This window comes from Cetorhinus maximus, chromosome 2 (assembly GCF_964194155.1).
Source record: "Cetorhinus maximus chromosome 2, sCetMax3.hap1.1, whole genome shotgun sequence".
Taxonomy (NCBI): domain Eukaryota; kingdom Metazoa; phylum Chordata; class Chondrichthyes; order Lamniformes; family Cetorhinidae; genus Cetorhinus; species Cetorhinus maximus.
In genome coordinates this window covers 205,192,775-205,213,946 of record NC_135880.1, presented here as the reverse complement: position 1 = coordinate 205,213,946, position 21,172 = coordinate 205,192,775, and the positions used below count along the sequence as shown (strand labels likewise).

Here is a 21,172-nt window from a genome sequence, read left to right as displayed (position 1 = left end):
TTGTTTTGTTGCAAGTGTATTGTTTGGAGCAAAGAAAGTTTACACAGTCTCCTAGTTTCATTGATCTGATGTTCAGATTTTTTCAATGAATGTTAAGTTTATTTATTCCACTCACCTTTACCTCAGTGTTGTGGCTCTGATTTTCAGAAACCAAGGTGCAAAGTGCAGAATAACTACACAAATCGCCACATCACTGAGATTGAACTCCACTGTAAAAGCACGAACATTGTCATATTAATCTATATTAACAAATCTCTTGTAGTGCTCTTCACAGTAATTTGAGAGCAATAGAAAAGTTATACCACGCAACACACCATCTGCATTATAAATAGGGAAATATTTGTATCTTGGTAGCTCTTGGATAATGAGCATTTGGGGGACTTCAGCAAATCTGGATGTTGTTAAAGTGCAGCTGTGTCTTTAAGGCCACTAATCATAATTAGAACAGGGCAGCAATCTGAAATACCTGCACATTTACACTTGGCACATCCTGGAGTTATTGGCAGCCACTTGTGAATTGCCATTGCTTAATTTACAAAGGGGCCAGTTATCAAGCTCAGCAGAAGCAAGCAGGTTTATAAAAGCAAAGAACTGCGGATGCTGGAAATCCAAAACAAAAACAGAAGCAGAAATACCTGGAAAAACTCAGCAGGTCTGGCAGCATCGGCGGAAAAGAGCACAGTTGACGTTTTGAGTCCTCATGACCCTTCAACAGAACTAAGTAAAAATAGGAAAGGGGTGAAATATAAGCTGGTTTGGGGGGGGGGGGAAACCCCCACCTTAAACCAGCTTATATTTCGCCCCTTTCCTACTTTGACTTAGTTCTGTTAAAGGGTCATGAGGACTTGAAACGTCAACTGTGCTCTTCTCCGCCGATGCTGCCAGACCTGCTGAGTTTTTCCAGGTATTTCTGTTTCTGTTTTCGTCAAGCAGGTTTATAGTTTTATTTAAAATTTCTATACTGTGCATATGATATTTCAACAACGATAAAATACACTTGATGGGTGTAATACTTTTGTGCGTGTGATATGTGTACTGCAAACAACTTTTTCTATATAGGTGTGTGACATATATTTAGGTGAATTTTTTACTGATTTCAGTATTGGAAGATTAAGCACTTCATTCTACTTTTAGAAACCAGTTTTATTGTCATGTACTGTTTATGTAGAAAACAGTGCAAGCTATAATGAATGTGTTATTCACTTAGTGCCAATATCCTGCTTTTTCTCCCATACCTTTTCCTATTTCAGAAGAGCATTTATCAATATTTTTCATTTTCAATTTTCAAGTAAAGGTGCATAAATTCAGCAAAGTATCAAGAAACTTAAGATATAAGTAGGGGAATTCGATGAGAAGTGCAGAATGTTATTCTTCATTTTTTTCTGTTCTTTACAGGATGTAAACACTGCTGACAAGATTAGCATTTATTGCCCTTAACTGGTTGATTTGGTCATTTCAGGGGACAATTAAGAATTAACCACATTGCTGTGTGTTAGAGTAGCAGATTAGTGAATGGTTTTTATGATGGGTTTTTATGATAATTTGGTAGCTTCATGGCCACTATTACTGATAGTAACTTTTTAATTCCATTATTCATTCATTGAATTCAAATTTCCCAGTTGTCATGTTGGATTTGAACTTGTATCTCTGGATTACTAGGCCAGTAATATAACTACTATGCTAGCCTACCATATCTGTAGTTTGATCTGTGTTGTTCAATAGTTAGACTGAAGTTCATTCTACACCAGTTGCCTTGGTTACAGCTGGAAGTTGATGAGATAGAACTGATAGGGTTGGTATTCAGAGGGCACTGATTTAAATTATTTGCAAAAGAACCAAAGGGTAGATGAGTAGTATTTTATGAAACAAATTGCTGTACACTATCTGAAAGGGTGGTGCAAGCAGATTCAATAGTAACTTTCGAAAGGAAATTGAATAAATTCATGGAAAGCAAAAATTTGCAGAGCTATAGGGAAAGAGGAGGGACAGTGAGACTAATTGAACAGCTTTCAAAGGCCAGCAGAAGTACGATGAGTTGGATGGCCTCCTGCACTGTATGATTTTAAATGATGAATGGTTAATTGTACTCTCTATCCTGTCACCATGTTCATTATTTGCTTGTTCTACTTCAGGTGTGTTAATTTTTTATAAATTTATTCTTTCACGGGATGTGGGTATCAATGGCACAAGGGTGACATTTGTTGCCCGTCCCTAATTGCCCTTGAATTAATTTACTTACTCGGCCAATACAGAGGGCAGTTGAGAGTTAACCACATTGTTGTGGGTCTGGAGTCATATGCAAGTCAGATCAGGTAAGGATGGCAGAATTCCTTCCCTAAAGGACGTTCGAGAACCTGATGGGTTTTTACGACAATCAATAATGGTTTCATGGTCACCATTACTGAGGCTAACTTTCAGTTTATTAGTTGAATTTAAATTCCTCCAGCTACCATGGTAGCTCTGGATTTCCGGCCCAGTCCAGTCACATTACCACTATACCACCGTCCCTATGCTATTTGAATTATATAGCTGCAAAGTAGCTACGAAATGTGTTAACCCTCACCCTTTGAATAAACATTTGCCCAACAAATGCAGTGCCACTGTTTTAAGAAATAATATAAGCACTTGTTGATATTTTTCAACTAGCTATTTATTATTTTGTTTGAATGAAATCCCATTTCCTGGTTTTCTTGCACTATGTGCCAATGACATCAGTGGCAAACTGAAACCGAATTACCTGGAAAAACTCAGCAGGTCTGGCAGCATTGGTGGAGAAGAAAAGAATTGACGTTTCGAGTCCAACTTGACCCTTCAACAGAACTGAAGTATAGTTAGGAGATGGGTGAAATATAAGCTGGTTTAAGGTGGGGGCGGGGGGAGAGAAGTTGAGGGTGGGGTGGTTGTAGGGACAAGCAAGCAGTGATAGGAGCAGAGAATCAAAAGATGTCACAGACAAAAGGATCAGAGAGGTGTTGAAGGTGGTGATATTATCTAAGAAAAGTGCTAATTAAGAATGGATGGCAGGATACTCAAGGTTCTGAGCTGGCTGAAATATCACCTTTAACTCCACTCCATGCTGTTCTGAATCAGTCATAATGTTACACTTAAGACCAAACATGACTATCTCTTTGGGAAATGCATAGCTTCCTGTTATCACTTCCCACAGCAATATGTACTAAAATTAGAAATTTGGCTCATGAAAGATTAAGGATTTGAACTCTCACTTAGAGGAGTTCCCTGTGACGTTGGATTATTGGGTTCCAAAATTATTGATGTTTAAAACTGACATACCCTAATAGCTCCTTCCGTGGTTTGGTGTCATAAATTGTTTCATAATAGTCCTGTGAAGTACCTTAGGATGTTTTATTGCACTGCAGGTGCTACATAAATATAAGTTGTTGTAAGGGGATGAGCGGTTTTGATCAATCTCAAAAACCAGTCAAAACGAAGCTACTTGAAAGTACACAACTAGCATAATTCACTAATTACATTTTTGTGCTGTTTTATCTATTGTTCACTCGGATTATCCATAATGGATTGGTGTAATTTAAACAAACGTACATATGTTTGAATTAGGAGCAGGAAGAGGCCACTCGGCCCTTCCAGCCTGCTCTGCCATTCAACCAGATCATGGCTGGTCTGATTCGTAACCTCAACTCCACCTCTCTCTGATAACCTTTCACCCTCTTGCTTATCAAGAATCTATCTAGCTTTGCCTTAAAAATATTCAAAAACTCTGCTTCCAGCACCTTTTGAGGAAGAGAGTTCCAAAGACTCTCAACTCTCAGAGAACAAAAATCTCCTGATCGCTGCCCTAAACGTGGATTATTTAATGGCATAAACTTGGAAAATAAAGCCAACGCAGTTTAGAACAAACTTGAAGCCTGGCATTTGTTCAATTATTTGAACTGAATCACTGGTATCGTTTGTGGTTTTTTTTTGAACAGTTCTCCCCCCAGAGAGATTGTACACCCCATCCCTGAGAGGAAGTGTCACCCTTTGTTCGTATTTTTGAGGTATGAAACAGAAATGACACTCACTCCCTGTCATTGACGAAATTCACAAAATTCTTACTGTTTCTTGTCATTTCTTTTACACGTGTGTTGCGGAGAAATCTGCAGTGGATACGGAAATTGCATTCCAAATACGTCTCTTGCAGTGGGGGCTGTATTTCAGTTTTGTTGGATATATTCCGTTAAAAGTCAAAATGTGCTTACATGGACAAGATTCCAATGAAAAGAGTCGTAATGAGATAAAATTGAGTGGATGTTTCTCTCCTAAGCTGCGTTTACTATTGAGACTTGGACAGCGCAGTAGTTTCTGTGTTCAAGTTCCCGTGCAAATTTAGTGAGGGGAGTTAAAATCTATAGTGGATCACGATCTCAAGGTGGGGGCTGGGAAACGCATCTGATCCCCTTCCCTGCAGCATTTCTGCATTGATTAAGAGATTACACTCACAGCTGCCACCAGCGATTTCCAGTGACGTGTGCTCTGGATGGCTGCACTAGGTGCGCATTTAATCCTTTACTCATTAGCAGGCATTCTCAGAACAGGAAGGTGGGCAACCGTGATAACATGGGTCTGTCGTTACTGCATCGACCAGCTCTCGTCAGCCTGCTTCAGTCATCCATGCCCGGTGTGGAATGTTAGGAGCAGAGTTGGGAGCTGCAAGACTGTGTGAGCCTTGGTCCCGCGTAGAACTGTTGCCAGCCGTCAAGTGTCAAGTGCGGGCGAGGCACTTCTCTCTTTTACAGCACAGATTGGGAAGCTCTTGCTGCATCCCTGTGAATGAGCCCCCGCCGTTGCATGCGAGCATGTTGTGGCGCGTTCATCCCGGTGACTGGGGAGAAGAGGCAATGGATGCTGGAGACTGTGTGCTGCACTGATGAAAGGCTTCAAGCTTGCCTGGTAAGTGGAAGCGGCAGCATCCGCAGCTCAGTCCAGCCGCACAGAGCGCATACCGAGAGGATTAAATCGGCCCAGTTTTTTTTTTCTGGGAGAGCTACAGAGTAAAGTGGGAAATAACTCATGGTAATTAGCTTCCCCGTTGTTTCCATTAAAACTGCAAAAATATTATCGGCGGTTATCAGTGCACATCCTTTTAATCGACCAGCTAAATCGAAAAAACTTTTGTTATTAAGGGCAAAATATAGTTTGACTTTGTTGCCGGTTCTGAATGTTGTCAGGCGCGTAACTGTTTACAGTCAGGCAGTTTTATGAATGTATTTGTTGCAATAAGACTAGGTGTATTTTTACAAGCAGAACATGATAAAACTTTGCATTTGTACAGATGGAATAACTACATGTTGTAGCCTATCAGATCTCGTTCTGAAGTGTGACAATCTGTTAAAGTATTGCCCAATTAGGAACTGTGTGTGTATTGCACGGAAGTGACTTGAATGAAACTGACAGCACAGATAAATTATACTTTCCCGTTATTGAATTTTACATTTACGGTTATACAGACACGTCTACTGCCGCCCCTAGTTTGATGAATGTAAGTACATGCTGGCGACTGGAGTTCCCCTCTCTTCCCCCCTCCCCCGTAAAATCATCTTGGGACCAAATTTTTCAAACCGTGTCACTGCATTAATTTAGCCCAGCATAAGTGTGCTCTATGTTTTATGATTGCCCGTTTCATTTAGTAATAGGGTTCTCAAATTTGGACACACTCCTGGAGCTATGGCCACGTGACATTTGATCATGTAATTGTTGTTTTTAATCTTGTGATGGTTGGGTCCCTGAAGTTGAGGGTCTTGTTCCTTGTGAGACTATGATAAATCTTTCTTCTCATTGGTTAGGGACAGGCTGAATATCGGGAAATTTCCCAAGTTCCCCAATAAACGATTCCCTACCATTGCCCTGATTTACGCTCCCTGATAACCCAGCCTTCATGCATTTTATTTTCTATCATGGTCCTTTGTAATCTGTTTAGATGTTTGTTGTTTGCACTATCCCTTCACCAGGTCTGCAGAGCTGTGGTAGTGGAACCTGGTCCCAGCTGCCCTCCAAGTAAAGCACGGTGATACATCTGAATGTTTGTGCCTTCAAGGAAAACATTATCACTATTTGATTTGAGTTCATTTCCAACAAAATATCATTAATATTCCCAAGGACTATATTAGCTAGGCAAAGGAGCCATTGCATCTGTTCAGTAATGATCTACTTTCGTCTTGATGTAAAGGTCAGATGGTTTTCACTGAGTCACTGGGAAATTTAACATTTTCCATTTAGGATATTTTTAGTGTTTTTTTTTTTACAGATTAATGAATATAATTTACTACTGTCAAAGATGTAGAAGCAGACTTGAGAATGAGTACAAACTTTTGACAAGTCATTAAAGTAAACAATGTACAGACATACGAACTGGAGTCCTTTGGAACACCAGTTTCAATCAAACTTGTGGTAGAAGACCTTTTGGTGTCAGCCATAAAATAAAGTTGAAACTATTTTTTATTTGAAGAGATAAATTTTGTATTTTATTGAATGGTTGATGGAGTCAGTTTTCCCAGTATGGCAATCGGTTCCATTTTTAAGCAAAGCTGCGGTAGAATGTTTTTGTGGAAAATGGAAGATGGATGTCTGCTTAATTTCTTCCGTGTATTATAATAACGCAGTTGAGAGTGCAATAGTTTGTTGGTAATTGTAAATTCAATCAATAGTGACATAATACAGCTTTTGAGTGGGAAATAATGGCCTTGATGTTAACTGTAGTGGGGAGGAAGAGGCAAATACACTGGCTGCCACTTCTACAGTAGCAGGCTGCAAGGTATGTAAATACCCTGTTTTGGAGAGATGAAATACTTCATTAAAATATTCATATAAGCTCCCAAAGAGCTGGGCACCTGATTTAAATTTAACATTCGCTGCGCAGGTTTCCCAGGGCTCAGGAAACCTGACAGCAAGATGGAGGCAGAAGCTGGCGGTTTCAGACCCCCCCCTGTCCCCTGGCCCCTCAAGGAAGCCTTCAACCTCCCCTCTGCCAATTGTGGCCTTTCCAATCCCTGCTACAGCTGGTGACCTGCCCCAACCCAAGCTCCAATCCGCAACCACATGATTGCGAGGGACTTTCCCCATGGTTTCCCAGCTACATTCTTCTGCTGCTGGTTGTTATGGCACAGCAGATGGTAAATGCTGAGCTGTTCAAACCCCAGAGGGAAAATTGAAACAACTGTCACAACTATATTACAAATTGTATTTACTTTGAGATGTGCGCCTTGAGTTCAGTAGTAATAAAACCACCGAGTCTTATAAGTTTCTTACAAAATTAAATTAAACCTTTGTTAAATAAAAAAAATGATTTTAAACACATACATAGGTTTACAAATTACTATTATGATAACTCCCATCTCCCCTAGTTAATCTAACTCCCAGTTACACCCCAGTTAAGACAACAGTAAAACACACAAGATTTTAAAAGACCTGGGCAAAGTAACATGATACCCTGAACAGTTGAATTCAAAGTGAGTTTTCTTCACTTCAGTTTGTGTAGACAGCAACTTGAGGCTTGGAGGTTGGAGGCTTTTCAGTTGTTAGTTCTTAGAATTCCTTCTTCTTACGCACAATATCATCTCCTTTATACAGGTTTCTCCCTTTTTAACGTAAATCCCATTGTCCCAATTTGTCTTTTCAACTCTACTTTTCTAATAATAAAAATCTTTCATGGTATCAATTTTATCAGTAAGCTCTGGGAAAAATTAACACACGGTTTGGCTTCATTCTGGCTATTTGTAATATTTCACCATCTCTTTTGAAATTCAAATTACTCTGGTTTATCTAAAAATCAAAATTTTCCCTTTACACCTCACATCCTAAAACTTCAGTCATGTTTACCTATTTAACATTTCAAACCTAGCTTCTCTTCTGATGCATCAAATCTTTCAGGCTAGCTGTCTTTAATTCAATTAAGTCACACACATACATTATTCCCAACTTACAATAAATTCCAATAACTTTATGAAAATTATTATATTTTCCTGACACTGGTTTTCTTACCTAATTTGGCAAGCTGCCAGCATGAAATGGGAAGAAAAAATTATAATGTGATTCTGCCACTAAGCTTGGATTGACCTTCATGTCCCCGGCCTTGCTGGATTTCTCTTGTACTACCAGACTCCCCTGCATCCCTCTGTCGCCCTTGTAGATATGTTAAAGACTCACTTAACCTGACAGATCCAACATTACAATAAAATATAAAGTTACAAATGCCTTCTATAATAGTTTTGTGAAATCCAATCTCCTTAAAGAACAGGCATAGATTTAGATAAAAACAAAAAGCTAAAAGCTACTGCGGATGCTGGAAATCCAAAACAAAAACAGAATTACCTGGAAAAACTCAGCAGGTCTGGCAGCATCGGTGGAGAAGAAATCAGTTAACGTTTCGAGTCTTCATGACCCTTCGGCAGAACTGAGTATAGTTAGGAGAAAGGTGAAATATAAGCTGGTCTAAGGTGGGGGGTCGGGGGGAGAGAGAAGTTGAGGGTGTGGTGATTGTGGAGATAAGCAAGCAGTGATAGGAGCAGATAATCAAAAGATGTCACAGACAAAAGGATCAAAGAGGTGTTGAAGGTGGTGATATTGTCTAAGAAAAGTGCTAATTAAGAATGGAAGACAGGACACTCAAGGTACAGCTCTAGTGGGGGTGGGGTGGAAAGACTAACAAAGTTTTAGTTTTAGATTTAAAAATAATGGAAATAGGTGGGAAAAGAAGAATCTATATAAATTATTGAAAAAAAGGGAGGGGGGAGAAACGGGGTGGGGATGGGGGGAGGGGGAGTTTAAGATCTAAAGTTGTTGAATTCAATATTCAGCCCGGAAGGCTGTAAAGTGCCTAGTCGGAAGATGAGGTGCTGTTCCTCCAGTTTGCGTTGGGCTTCACTGGAACAATGCAGCAAGCCAAGGACAGACATGTGGGCAAGAGAACAGGGTGGAGTGTTAAAATGGCAAGCGACAGGGAGGTTTGGGTCTTTCTTGCGGACAGACCGCAGGTGTTCTGCAAAGCGGTCGCCCAGTTTGCGTTTGGTCTCTCCAATGTAGAGGAGACCGCATTGGGAGCAACGAATGCAGTAGACTAAGTTAGGGGAAATGCAAGTGAAATGCTGCTTCACTTGAAAGGAGTGTTTGGGCCCTTGGACGGTGAGGAGAGAGGAAGTGAAGGGGCAGGTGTTGCATCTTCTGCGTGGGCATGGGGAGGTGCCATAGATGGGGGTTGAGGAGTAGGGGGTGATGGAGGAGTGGACCAGGGTGTCCCGGAGGGAACGATCCCTACGGAATGCCGCCGGGGGGGTGAAGGGAAGATGTGTTTGGTGGTGGCATCATGCTGGAGTTGGCGGAAATGGCGGAGGCATAGATTTAGAATGCATATCTTTGTGATGTTTAGACAGTGGATAACCTGATGACTGATATTTCAGACAGTGAAGCATGAAAATGACAGACCAAATAGCTGCCTCCTGTGCTGTTCCCATGCCATAAAGTTGGAAAGATCTCCCTTTTCAAATGGAAAACAACGGTTTGCTCCTCATTTATCAACAACAGTTGCTCACACTGGGGGTTGTTGAACGACATTAGCTATGAAGATGAATCATACGGACTTGAACCATAAACTCTGTTTCTCTCTCCATAGATGCTGCCAGACCTGAGTTTTTCCAGCATTTTCTGTTTTTATTTCAGATTTCCAGCATCCACAGTATTTTGCTTTTATCTTAAATGTGACGTTGTTGTCTTTGATTTCTAAGAAATCCACTCGAGGTGGTTTCCAGGTATTGGAGGTCCTACCTTTTTGTTGCCAATGACAGTAAAAGTGGTGGCAAATATCATGGCCACTGTCTACTATAGTACCTGAAGTTACACAGACAATGGAGCAATCTAGCTTGCTTACTGTATTGCATTCCCTTGATCTTTATTGGAGCAGAGGAAAACAAATCCTTCAAACTTTTCTGAAATTGGTTTGTTTATAAGCTGTTGCTGAATTTTGTAAGTGTAAGAATTTTGGGTTGCTTTATGTTATATTGGCTCTACACAGGTGGATTGTGGCAAAACCACTTCACTATCTGTACAAAAGGAAACATATGGCTACATTCTGTCCAAGGAAGACCTTGTGTCTGACTGGCTGCAGAAGTGGAGAAGGCTGTAACGGCAAAGTGTCCCTGGTCATTGCAGTTTGGCACGTCACCTAAATCTGATCATCCACTTGTCAAGATCACATGGACAATGACTACACCCCAAGGTCCCCATGTTTAAAAAAAGTAATGCTCAGGTTTCAATCAGGATTCACTTGCCAAGTTCTGTGGTAGTGGAGGACAGGTGACGGGACAGAGTTGTGAACCTGGGAGCCTTTTGTCAAGAACCTGAATGCAGGCAACAGGTGTGTGAAGGTCATTGGACACCTGCGTTGGAACAGAGGTGTCTTTGGGCAGCAGCATCTGTGACTGAGCTGCCCTCTTCAGGAGACCCTCTACTCACCCCAGCTGGGGAGGCATATAGAAGAAGGTGCTCTAAAAATAGGTTGTCTGACTTTCTCCTGGTTGGGGAAGCACATCCTGCAGGATCACCATCTTTATGAACACTCATGGATAATCTCAGGAGTGACTTTCCAGAAAGAAGAACTGCAATTATAACAAGTAAGCCATCAGGACTCCAAATTTATATTGCCACCCTCGGCGAGATCTGCTTCCCTGGGGAGGGGCAGCTGAGGAACAAGCAGAGGGATACACCTTCTACTAAAGGAAAGATTGACAGCAACCCTCGTGCCCACGGAGTTAGTTTTGACATCCTGAGTAGAATCTTGAATACACTGCCAGAGCTCCCAAATTACATAAACGAAAGACTCGTGACACGTCACCTACAGTTCAGTCGTAACTAGTACACCACCATCATCGGTGCTTATGCCCCGATTCTTGACTCAGAAGATGTTAACAAAAAGTTCAATGCTGAAGTCCTCTGTGCCATCCCAAAAGAAGGGGAAAATAAATAATTCTTCTGGGGGACTTTAAGCCTGCGTTAGCCTTGTCTCCAATGCCTGGAACTGAACCACTGGAAAAAAATGGGGTGGGAAAAGCCAATGCAAATGGTGTCCTTCTGCTGACAAAGTGTGCTCAGCATGGCCTCATTATAACAAACACCATCTTCTGTCAGAAGAACAAATACAAAACCACATTGTGGCACCCTAGATCAAATCATTAACACCTCCTGGATTATGACATTTTTTGGATCAAAGATCTAAGTGATGTCTGTATCACTCGCTCCATGCAGGGAACTGATGTCTGCAGGATAGCTTAATGACTTATTTGGTCAGTCATGAACATCCACATAGCACCAAAATGTCACAGGGCCAAAAGGCCCAGGGGGAATAAGTTCAATGTCTCAGCCCTAAAGCAGCCCAACTCGAGAGTAATTCCAAGTGTTGCTCACAAACCTGCTTGTTCCTTCAGCAGCTCTCGACCAATTTGAGAAATCTTCACACATCCAACTCAATTCCAGAACAGTAGGATCAAATAAGTCAGCTGTACGAGACTCCTGTGAATGCAGATTGGGTTTGAGCATCGTTGTCACCAGGACTGGTTTGACAAAAATAATGTTGAAATATGTGACAACCTGGAACAAAAACAAGCAGCCTTCCATTATCTGACAGGACCACCCAATGACGCTAGTCAAGAATGCAGCATTCCAACAGCTCAAGGCTGATGTCCAAAGACAAATCTGAAAGATGCAGTACATGTGGTGAGACGAGAAAGCCCAAGAGATCCAACAATATGCTGACTATCATGACATGCAAAGCTTTTTTGAAGCCACCTGGGCCATCTATAGTCAAATAGGCTGATAATGAGAGGTGTAGAGGGAGTGCATGTTCACAGATCCCTTAAGGTAGCAAGACAGGTCAACAAGGTATATTTAAAGATGGAATACTTTCCTTTATTAGCCGAGGCATAGAATATAAGAGCAGGGAGGTTATGCTGAAGCTATACGAAACACTAGTTAGGCCACAACTTGAAAAATGTGTGCAGTTCTAGTCATCTCATTACAGAAAGGATGTAATTGTAGCATAGAGGGCACAGAAGAGATTTACGAGAACGTTGCCAACACTGGAATATTGCAACTACGAGGAGAGATTGGATAGGCTGGGGTTGTTTTCCTTCGAACAGAGAGGGCTGAGGGTAGATTTGATTGAGGTGTACAGAGTTGAGAGGGGGCTGGATAGGTTGGATGACAAGGACTTATTTCCTTTAGTAGAGAGGTCAGTGATTAGAGGGCATAGATTTGAAGTGATCAGTAGAAGGATTAGAGAGATATGAGGAAAAATGTTTTCATCCAGAGGGTGGCAGGGGTCTGGAATTCACTGCCTGAAAGGGTAGAAACCCTCAACTTATTTAAAAGATGTCTGGATATGCACCTGAAGTCCAATCGCTTTCAGGGCTATGGACCAAACACTGGAAAATTGGATTAGGCTATGGGGCTTGTTTTTTTGGCTGACCCAGACATGATGGACAGAGTGGCCTCCTTCTGTGCCATAAATCTTTCTACATTTTTATAAATTTTCTAAATATCTGATAAGGAATGTGCAAGGGTGTGGGGAGAGGGTGGGGGAGTGGTGGTACATGAGTTGCTCTTTAGGAGAGCCAGCACAGAAATGATGGGCTGAATGGCTGCCTTTTGCCTTGTGATGATTCAGTGATTCTATGGACAAAATTAGATTTTGTTCACAAGATGCTGTCTCTCTTAAGTGCGTCAATGGCATCCATCAAAGCTGGAAAGAACATTTTGAACTGTTCCTCAACCGTGAATCCACAGTGACAGCTGATACTTCCAGGCTTTCTCCGAGTACCATTTGGTAGTATCCATAGATGAACTACCATTAATAAGAGAGCTGCAACAAGCAATCAAACAGATAAAAACCAAAGATGCCTGAAGCCCCGATGGTATTCCAGCTGAGGTCTTCAAAGCTGGTGGACTTTTTCTTGCATCAAGACTCCATGCACTCGTTCTGCAGATTAGGGAGGGGGGAAGTACTCCCCACTGACTTCAGAAATGCGACAGTAGTAACTATCTTAAATAAAGGAGATAAGTCTTGCCGTGGTAACTATTGAGGTATTTTGCTCATGTCCATAGCAGGGAAAATCCTGACACCCATTCTCCTGAATTGCATATTTCCTGTGGCTGAGGAAATCCTCCCAGAGAGATAGAGCGTGGCTTTAGATCTTTCAGAGGAAGCTCTTGTTTATCTTTGTTGCCAGACAAATCCAAGAAAAATGTCAAGAACAAAGCTAGAAACTCTTCATTGCATTCATCACTATGACCAAAGCATTTGACTGAGTCAATCACGTAGCTGTGTGGATTGTGCTGCAAAGATTTGGATGTCCAAGAAACCTCATTGTAATCCTGCAAATGCTTCATACTGATATGACTGAAACTGTCTTTAATGGGAGATCTGAAACAGACAACTTTAGGAATCTGGCCCAAAGTCAAGCAAGGCTGTGTGATAGCCCCCATACTATCTGCTATTCACCTCGTCAAAGATCAACTCCCCTCTGGTGTCAATAGTAAATACCGTCTAGATGGAAAACTCTTTAACCTGAGTTGCCTCCGTGCCAAAATTAAGCTGACCACCAAAGGTATACATGATCTACAGTTTGCAAATGACTGCAGTGTCATTGCCCACTCTGCGCTAGATTTGCAAGTCACTCTCACTCTCTTCAATACTGCATATAAGAGACTTTGCCTATCCTTATATGAATTTTGCTTTGGCAACACTTATCAACCTATACCTGGTTAGCCAAATATTCCACCTCCTAAATATGTTGGAGGAGAGACTCTGGTATGTGTTGAGCACTTCCCAGCCTTGGCAGCTACCTCTCTCAAAAGGCCATGTTGACGATGAGGCCCAACACTATCAGCTGTGCCAGCTCAGCCTTCTACAAACTACAGTAGTGAGTGTTTGACAACAAAGAGCTCCGCAAGTCATCAAAAATCTTAATGTATAGAGCAGTTGTCATCACCACGTTTCTGTGCTGCAGTGACACACAAGCATGCTAGAGAAATTCCTGTCAGTAATGCCTTCGCTGCATCCTAAGGATTCAAGACAAGGACCATTGAACAAATGGTAGTGTCCTTGGACCAGCTTCACAAACATTCAGGCAAAACTCCTGCAAAATCAACTTCACTAGACTGGACATTGTGTCTGAATAGCCGAAAACTGTCTCCCCTGCCAGATCTTATTTTCTCAACACTCAAATGGTCAACATTCCAGGCGTGGGCAAAATAAAAACTTCAAAGACACTCCAAAGCTCTCCTTGAAGTGTGGCAGCATTGACATTAATGACTGGGAGGAACTTGGTACCAATTGTTCAGATGGCAACTTGCCCATCAAGTTGTATCACACTTTGAGTCACAATGTTTTAATGATGAGGCAGAGTGGCGGCAGAGAAGGAAAGAAAATGAAGCAAATCGTGCACTCTGGATTCCAATGCCTGTTAGGGCATCTTGCCCACGTGTCCAATGACTTGTGGGTCGATTCAGTCACATGGGATCCATGGCAAAAACTTGCGACCATGAGTAAACGTCATCCTCAAATTGAGGGGCAGCAAATGACGATGAGTAGCCATATTACCTTGCCTCTCTCTTCCCCCCCCCTCCCCCCCCACCCCTTCCCGATTGCTGTTAAACACCCTTGTACTATAAACAGGCTGGTTTAATGGCAGAAGATAGGAAGTCTTTAAATATATTCTGTTTTACAATGAAAAGCCTTTGAATTAGTGGAAAGATAGACAAACTTCAACATCCTATTGTAGTTTTCACTACTTGTGTGTTTGTATACTACTTATAGCCTTGCAAGTGCAAGCATATGCGCATTTGTTGTACATCTGTGAAACAATGATAGCCAACTGGTGGGGAAGTACAAACAGCTGAGATTATTTCCTCTGATCAGATTTCAAACTAAAATCACGATCTCCTTATCCTCAATGGCACTTGGACTGTTGTGAGTACAGAATGAGACTAGCAAATGTTAAGATACAGTTCAGCCATGATCTAATTGAACAAGCTCAAAGGGATGTATTACCTATTCCTGTTCCTGTGAAATGAGAATGCCAAAATGTACTCAGACTAGATGCTCACTTCTGATTGCTTTTAGCTGTAAATTGATGTATGCATTCGGCAAGTATTTTGGAAGACCTTAGTACATGGAAGTGGAAGGATATGTTGAGAACTGAACTAGAAGTTATAGCCCCTCATTTGTGTTAGTTTAATTTGCTCATCAGTAGCTGATGTTGAATTTCGGTTTGGCTCTGTATTTCATCGACAGATAGAAATTTCAAGCATTGGTGATGGAGTAATTGCAGATATGGCACTAATCTGCCCCAGTCAGATTCTTGAAGTGTGAGCACTATGAAGTTTTTATTATGTCTGACCTGTTTGAGTAGTGTACTTAGTTAAGGGTCTTTGATTTCTTGTGATAAACTGTTACTCTTAACGTATTCAGTTTCATATAAGAAGTAAGCAGAAATTACTAGAAGCAACCTGAGATTACTTCCTCTGATCTGATTACTTCTCAACAAATTACCATCAGGAATTGACTTTTCCAGTGTTTACTTAACTTTACTAAACGGGTTATAATGCTGACTGGCTTGCTTCTGGATTCAGATTCCAAAATTTTCCAGGTCCTCTTTAATTAATGAAAATTAACACATCCCAGCTCATTTTAGGCCTGGCTAGGTAGCTCACAAAATGTCAAATGGGGGTTGGGAAATAGGATGTGATATCAGCCTTTAAAGGGGATGGACATGCTACAACCTTTATAAAGGCTATAAATATTTTAAAAGTATACTTCAATGAATACAAAAGCTGCTTGAGGCAATTAAGTGGCCGGTAGTTAAGCGACAGAATGATATAGAACCTTTTGTTAGATGCTGCTGAAAGAGAGGTGTTACACTATGACATTGGAGAAAGGAGGGTTGCTCTGTTTGCCATTCCAGGGCAGCATGTCTGGCAGCAGCTGGTGGCTAGGCTCCATACTGTTTAAATTGCCCACAGGCCTTTGAACATAAGCAAAAAAAAATGGCACGCTTTTAGAAGGCTCGACAGATAACATTACCCAGCTGTAACATCTATCCAGTAGATGGCTGACAGGCAATGCTTTGTGGCATGTATGCTATCAGGCTGCTTCTCATTTACTCTTAGCCCATGCCAAGCTCTCACATAACCTAACAGCTCTGTTTTTTTGTTTATTGTGTATGCCCAGAAGGGATCACGTTCAGGCTGCAACCTGCACCCTTGGCCAGGGTCCAGGAGAGAAACACAGGCCCTGGTGCTTCTCCTGTTTCTGGGTCCCTTTAGTCAATCCAGAAAAAGATGTTTGCACATCACTTTTTTTCAGGAGGCCAAACCCTTTAAATGCCACAACGGCATCAAGAAATATTTTTAAAGAGACTCTCATCCCAACCAAAACATAGGAGTGATGTACCTGGAACTTATTGTGTTTGTCATCCTGATGTCTCATGTTGATGAGCAATGAATGGGACAGGGGGCTCCGCATTTTCCTCAGCTGCAGGAATGCAGAAAAGTAGTAGAACAGGAGTGCCGCGTGCGTCAGAACCATCTGGGAATCCTGGGGAAGCCTCTCCTCTGTCTGAGCCTGGGCATGCCAGGCGAACCCACCCTCTCCCCACTGCACGATCTCCCTCATCCCTCCTCCCTGGCAATCCAGGGTCAACAGGGTGTAAAAATTTTGCAAATATAGGGGAAATGTAGCAGCCCCATGGCAAGCACCATCAGCAGAATTTCAACAAAATTAAATATGAATCTCAGCTGGGTGTCGACGCCTGGGCACGTGGCCAACCTTCCAGCCTGAACCTCAGCATTTTAAATGTGTTACAGCTTCAGGTGAGAACCTTATCCCTCAACTCAAAACCCTCAATGCTCCCCAACACTCTTCACTCCCCTTCTATTTAAGACTGACTTGGTTATTGTTTTAAGGCTCTCCCTGCTCCGAGATGCTTCATACAGCCTATTGGCTGCACCCTCCCCCACCCTCGGGGATCTGTTGAGAGTTGACATGTGCCAGAGGTTTGAGAGTTTAACATTGTGCCCATTTTCAACAGGGGAGATGGAGCTAACCTGGGTAATCTTTGATTAAAGATAAAGTTAATAAGATAAAGAATAACCTGTAGCAGCCAATGTCGACCTTAGAAAGGAAGATCAAGCTTAACAAAGCTGATAGTTCTCCACGGAGCTGACAATTATATTGGATGTAGGAAATGTAATAGATGCCTTTGACAATATACCACACAATGAGACTGTTGGGGAAGATCAAGGCAAAGGAAATTAGTGGGAGGGTAGTGAATTGGACTAATAACAGGTTGGAAGGGGAAAATAGACAATAGAGGAGTTAAGGGCAGTTTCTCAGAATGGTTGTAAATTGTGGTGGTGTACCATAGGGTTCTGTTCTGCTGCCACCTCTATTAACCATGTACATTAATGATTGTGCTGTACATTGCTGGCCAAATTTGTGGTTAATAGTAAATCATTCAGAGGATCAAAGGATACAGGGGATACTGATTAGACGAAGGAATAGGCTAAAATAGTGGCAGTGGAATTCAATGTCAGCTGGTGCATTTCAGTTAAAAGTTGAACACTTGGCACGGAGAAAGTCTGGGTCATGTGGAAGAGTGGAGGGATTTTGGGGATTCAGCTCCCAAGCTATTAAAAGCAGCATCTCAAACAGATGCAGCCTAGTCTTGGTGGTAAGACGTGTAGAATGTACAAATTAAAATCTAATGGTGGGTCTACAAAAATCTTCACAGGGCCACAGTTGGAGTATTGTGTGGAGTTTTGGGCTTCAAGAAATCTGTTGAAGTGAGAGAATGGGTACAGCATAGACTTTCTAGGTTCTAGGGAATACAAATGATAAAGAAAGACTTGAAAAACTGAAGCTATCTTTTCAGTAGCACAGATGAGATTCTGAGGAGGTTTGAGAGGGGGGTTTAAGACTATGAAGAATAATATGTTTTGCATTGCAGCATGTCACACTCCTGTCTATGTAAAAATAAATTCTCCACTCCGGCTTACGTTGCTGCGGAAGATGTGCGAGCTATGTAATTTTTGCAGGAAATTTAGTAGCTGTAAGATATACAAAACAATCTATAGGAGTGTTGACATAGCACAGAGGAACATTAAAATTATATAAAAAATACTTAAGTATTAATCTCTTAAACAGTGCTTTAACTTGTCTCCCATGAGCAGGCAACTTATAAACCAGATCTGGTCCATGTTGCAAAGCACCCCCTCTTATTTTGTTTAAGTGTACAAACCAAAACGTCCGCACTCTATCACTGCACACCATACCTTTTCTGTAATGCTACTGTGTTATCCAATTAACCAAGGTTTCACAGTATCTCTCACCTCATCTGGTCTCTGCTGCTGTGGACTCAGCTCCAATAAGTGTACTGGAAACCCGGTCTGGAAATCTTCCTAACAGTGAGTGTTATGAAGCTGTATGGAAAATCTCCCCTACGGTTAACAAGACCACCCAGTAAAAGTGGAGCAGTTGCTGAAAGATTTCATTTAAAAAAAAAAGACATTGCACTTCACTTAAAAATAACTGTCAAGTAAAGTCAAGGCTGTAGCTGCGTCTCTGGTCATGGACGGTTGTGTAAACATTTCCAGTTTATGATCATAACTTGGTGAATGTCCATACTTTCTCCCCCCTATTCACATTCTTTGTATTCTTGGGACTGAAACAACAAGCTGCCGATATCATTCCAGGTCTCGGAACTAAACAGTGTGACCGATCATACTGTGGCAGACCGGATCTTAACAGGGTAGACCCATCCCATGTCATATCAACTGGCCAGAGGCAGCTGGTCAATCAGATGGAATCATAAAAGTACACCTCAGAATCATATGGCACGGAAAATATTTGCTTGAGGCCTATTTTGAACCTTGTGCACCCTCCTCTCCCAAGCCCTGCCTTTGGCACATACACACCTACAAAGGGCTTTGCACATAAAATCATTATATCTTTACCTCAGTACATGATGCATAATTGCTAGCTGACAAATGTGATGGACTGCAAGATGGACTCATGCCCATCATCTCCTTTAAAAAGAGCAGTTGGGCAACTCTGTCAAGCAGAGATAGGAGATGGAGGTGCCAGTCATGCTAAACTATGAACCAGCGACCTATTGAATATAATTAATGGATTTCCTCATCCTGAAAATTATCCTGTTCCAAGAGGTAGAGGAAGAAGTTAGGAGAAGGAAAACATGATTCCCACAGATAGTGACATCTTGATACAGATGCCCTGAGAGCAAATGGTACACACTTGCGATGACTCTGCTTGCAAGTTAATTTCCCCTGGCCAGTGAGGTAGGTGTGCCAAGAGCCATGGATCTGTTTAGTAACAATTTGGTCAGTTATAGGTGAAAATAAACTGCGTAAAATTATAAACAGCAATTCATGACACAAGCCAGTACTAAAAACAAATTTTAAAGTTGCAAGAATAATAAAGGATAAAAATTGTATACTAAGATAAACGCAAAGTACTGCAGATGCTGGAAATGCAAAATATAAACAGAAAATGCTGGAAAAACTCGGCAGGTCTGACAGCATCTGCATTGTGGACTCAAAATGTTAACTCTGGTTCTCTCTCCACAGATGCTGTCAGACCTGCTGAGTTTTTCCAGCATTTTCTGTTTCTATTAAAAATTATATAATTTTTTGTATTGTTCATAGTGCTTTGCTTAGGCCCACTGAAGCTGATTGAAGCCTATCCCATCCTCTTCTGAGCAGCTGGAAAATTATGCAAGGTCTTGTTCCAATCCATTATAACGTTTAAGCTCCTTTTTGGAGAGATCACTTCACAACTGACAGAAAATTGCAATCCACACTAAAGCTGTGTAAATCTGGTTCTATCAGGAGTGTTTAGGTTTTTTACCCTTCATCTGTTATGTTAGGTTAAGGGCCACGTAAAAAGATTTAATCCATACTCACATGCTCACATTAATTTGCATAGCTCAAGTTGCTGATAGTAATAGGTCTGAGCTTTTTGCCAATATCACTAGAATCAGCCCTTTCTGAACCACCAGGTCACTAAATTCAAACAAGACATCCCAACAGATAAGAAATATCAGCATAGATACAACTAAGTTGACCATCATGGGCCAGATTACAGAGTTTGGGGGTAGCATTATTTTGATATTCTTGGGCTATCCAATCTACCTATACAATTTAATCTTGAATCTTGATGGAGCTTCTGCCTCACTTGCATAATCCTGGAACTGAATTCTACAGCCTTGCAATTTTCTGTGTATATCAAAAAAAAATAGCTCCTCCTGCTCTCTGATCTAAATCTCTTGTCAATGGCTGCTTCTTCTAGACCTCTTAGCTAAAGAGAAGGCAAGAGGGGAGAGAATAATTCTCAGATGTCTGCCTTTGAGAGTAATGCAAAGAATGTGTTAATATGAGAGGTACATTATAAGCACACTTCATTTTATTTCTGAAGAAAGTTAAATGATATTGGTCAGGTCACAGTATATTGGTATGTTAAAGTAAGGGCATACACTAGTTTTTCTTTAAACTTGGTCCTTCACTTCAAAGGGAATCTGTTGTTGAAAATTTTGCAGAGCAGCATTGTTCTTCAAAAAAAGATTTGGGCTATTACCAGCTTTTGGTGATTCCTACCTCATGGGGCACAATTTTCTCTCTTGTAAGCAATTTCAATTGCAATTCTTTATTGTGTTTTGCTGCATAGCAAAAATGCACCATCTGCAGCCTAATTTTAATCTGTACCTGTACAAGTTATTTGTTCATTTGGATTGAAATTGTGCAAAAAAAGCCCTGTACGATTTTAATAAAATTACTTGCATTTTGCTACTGGTTAGATTGAATTTACTCAGCAAAAAATGACTGAATATAAGTATATCTAAAATTCAGATCATGAAGGCATAAACAGTTGCATTACCTCAATCAGTGCTACTGTTGTGTCATATCAACAGTTTTCACCTGCTTCATTTTACATTGGTGGAAATGTAATTGTCATTTCAAGCATATCAGGAGTGACTGAACATTGCTCAAATAAATGCCAGAATTTAATTGAAAAAAGAAAGTTCTGAGAATACTCAGCAGGTCTGGCAGCATCTTTGGAGAGAGAAAGACAGTTAACATTTCAGGTCAAGGTCCTTTC

General features: G+C 41.2%; 1 protein-coding gene across 4 annotated transcripts in view; it reads left to right on the top strand.

The window, feature by feature from the left end:
• gramd1ba (GRAM domain containing 1Ba) overlaps positions 1 to 21,172 on the top strand; it is a 500,575-nt gene that overhangs the window by 260,647 nt on the left and 218,756 nt on the right. The window contains exon 1 of one of the 4 annotated variants that reach the window (XM_078531820.1): positions 4,710 to 4,908. The exons of the other annotated variants lie outside the window; for them this stretch is intronic. Coding sequence (XP_078387946.1) covers positions 4,886 to 4,908 — 23 coding nt within the window. The 5' untranslated portion in view covers positions 4,710 to 4,885. Of the gene's footprint in view, positions 1 to 4,709; positions 4,909 to 21,172 lie in introns of those variants that run through there. 4 annotated transcript variants of the gene reach the window in all.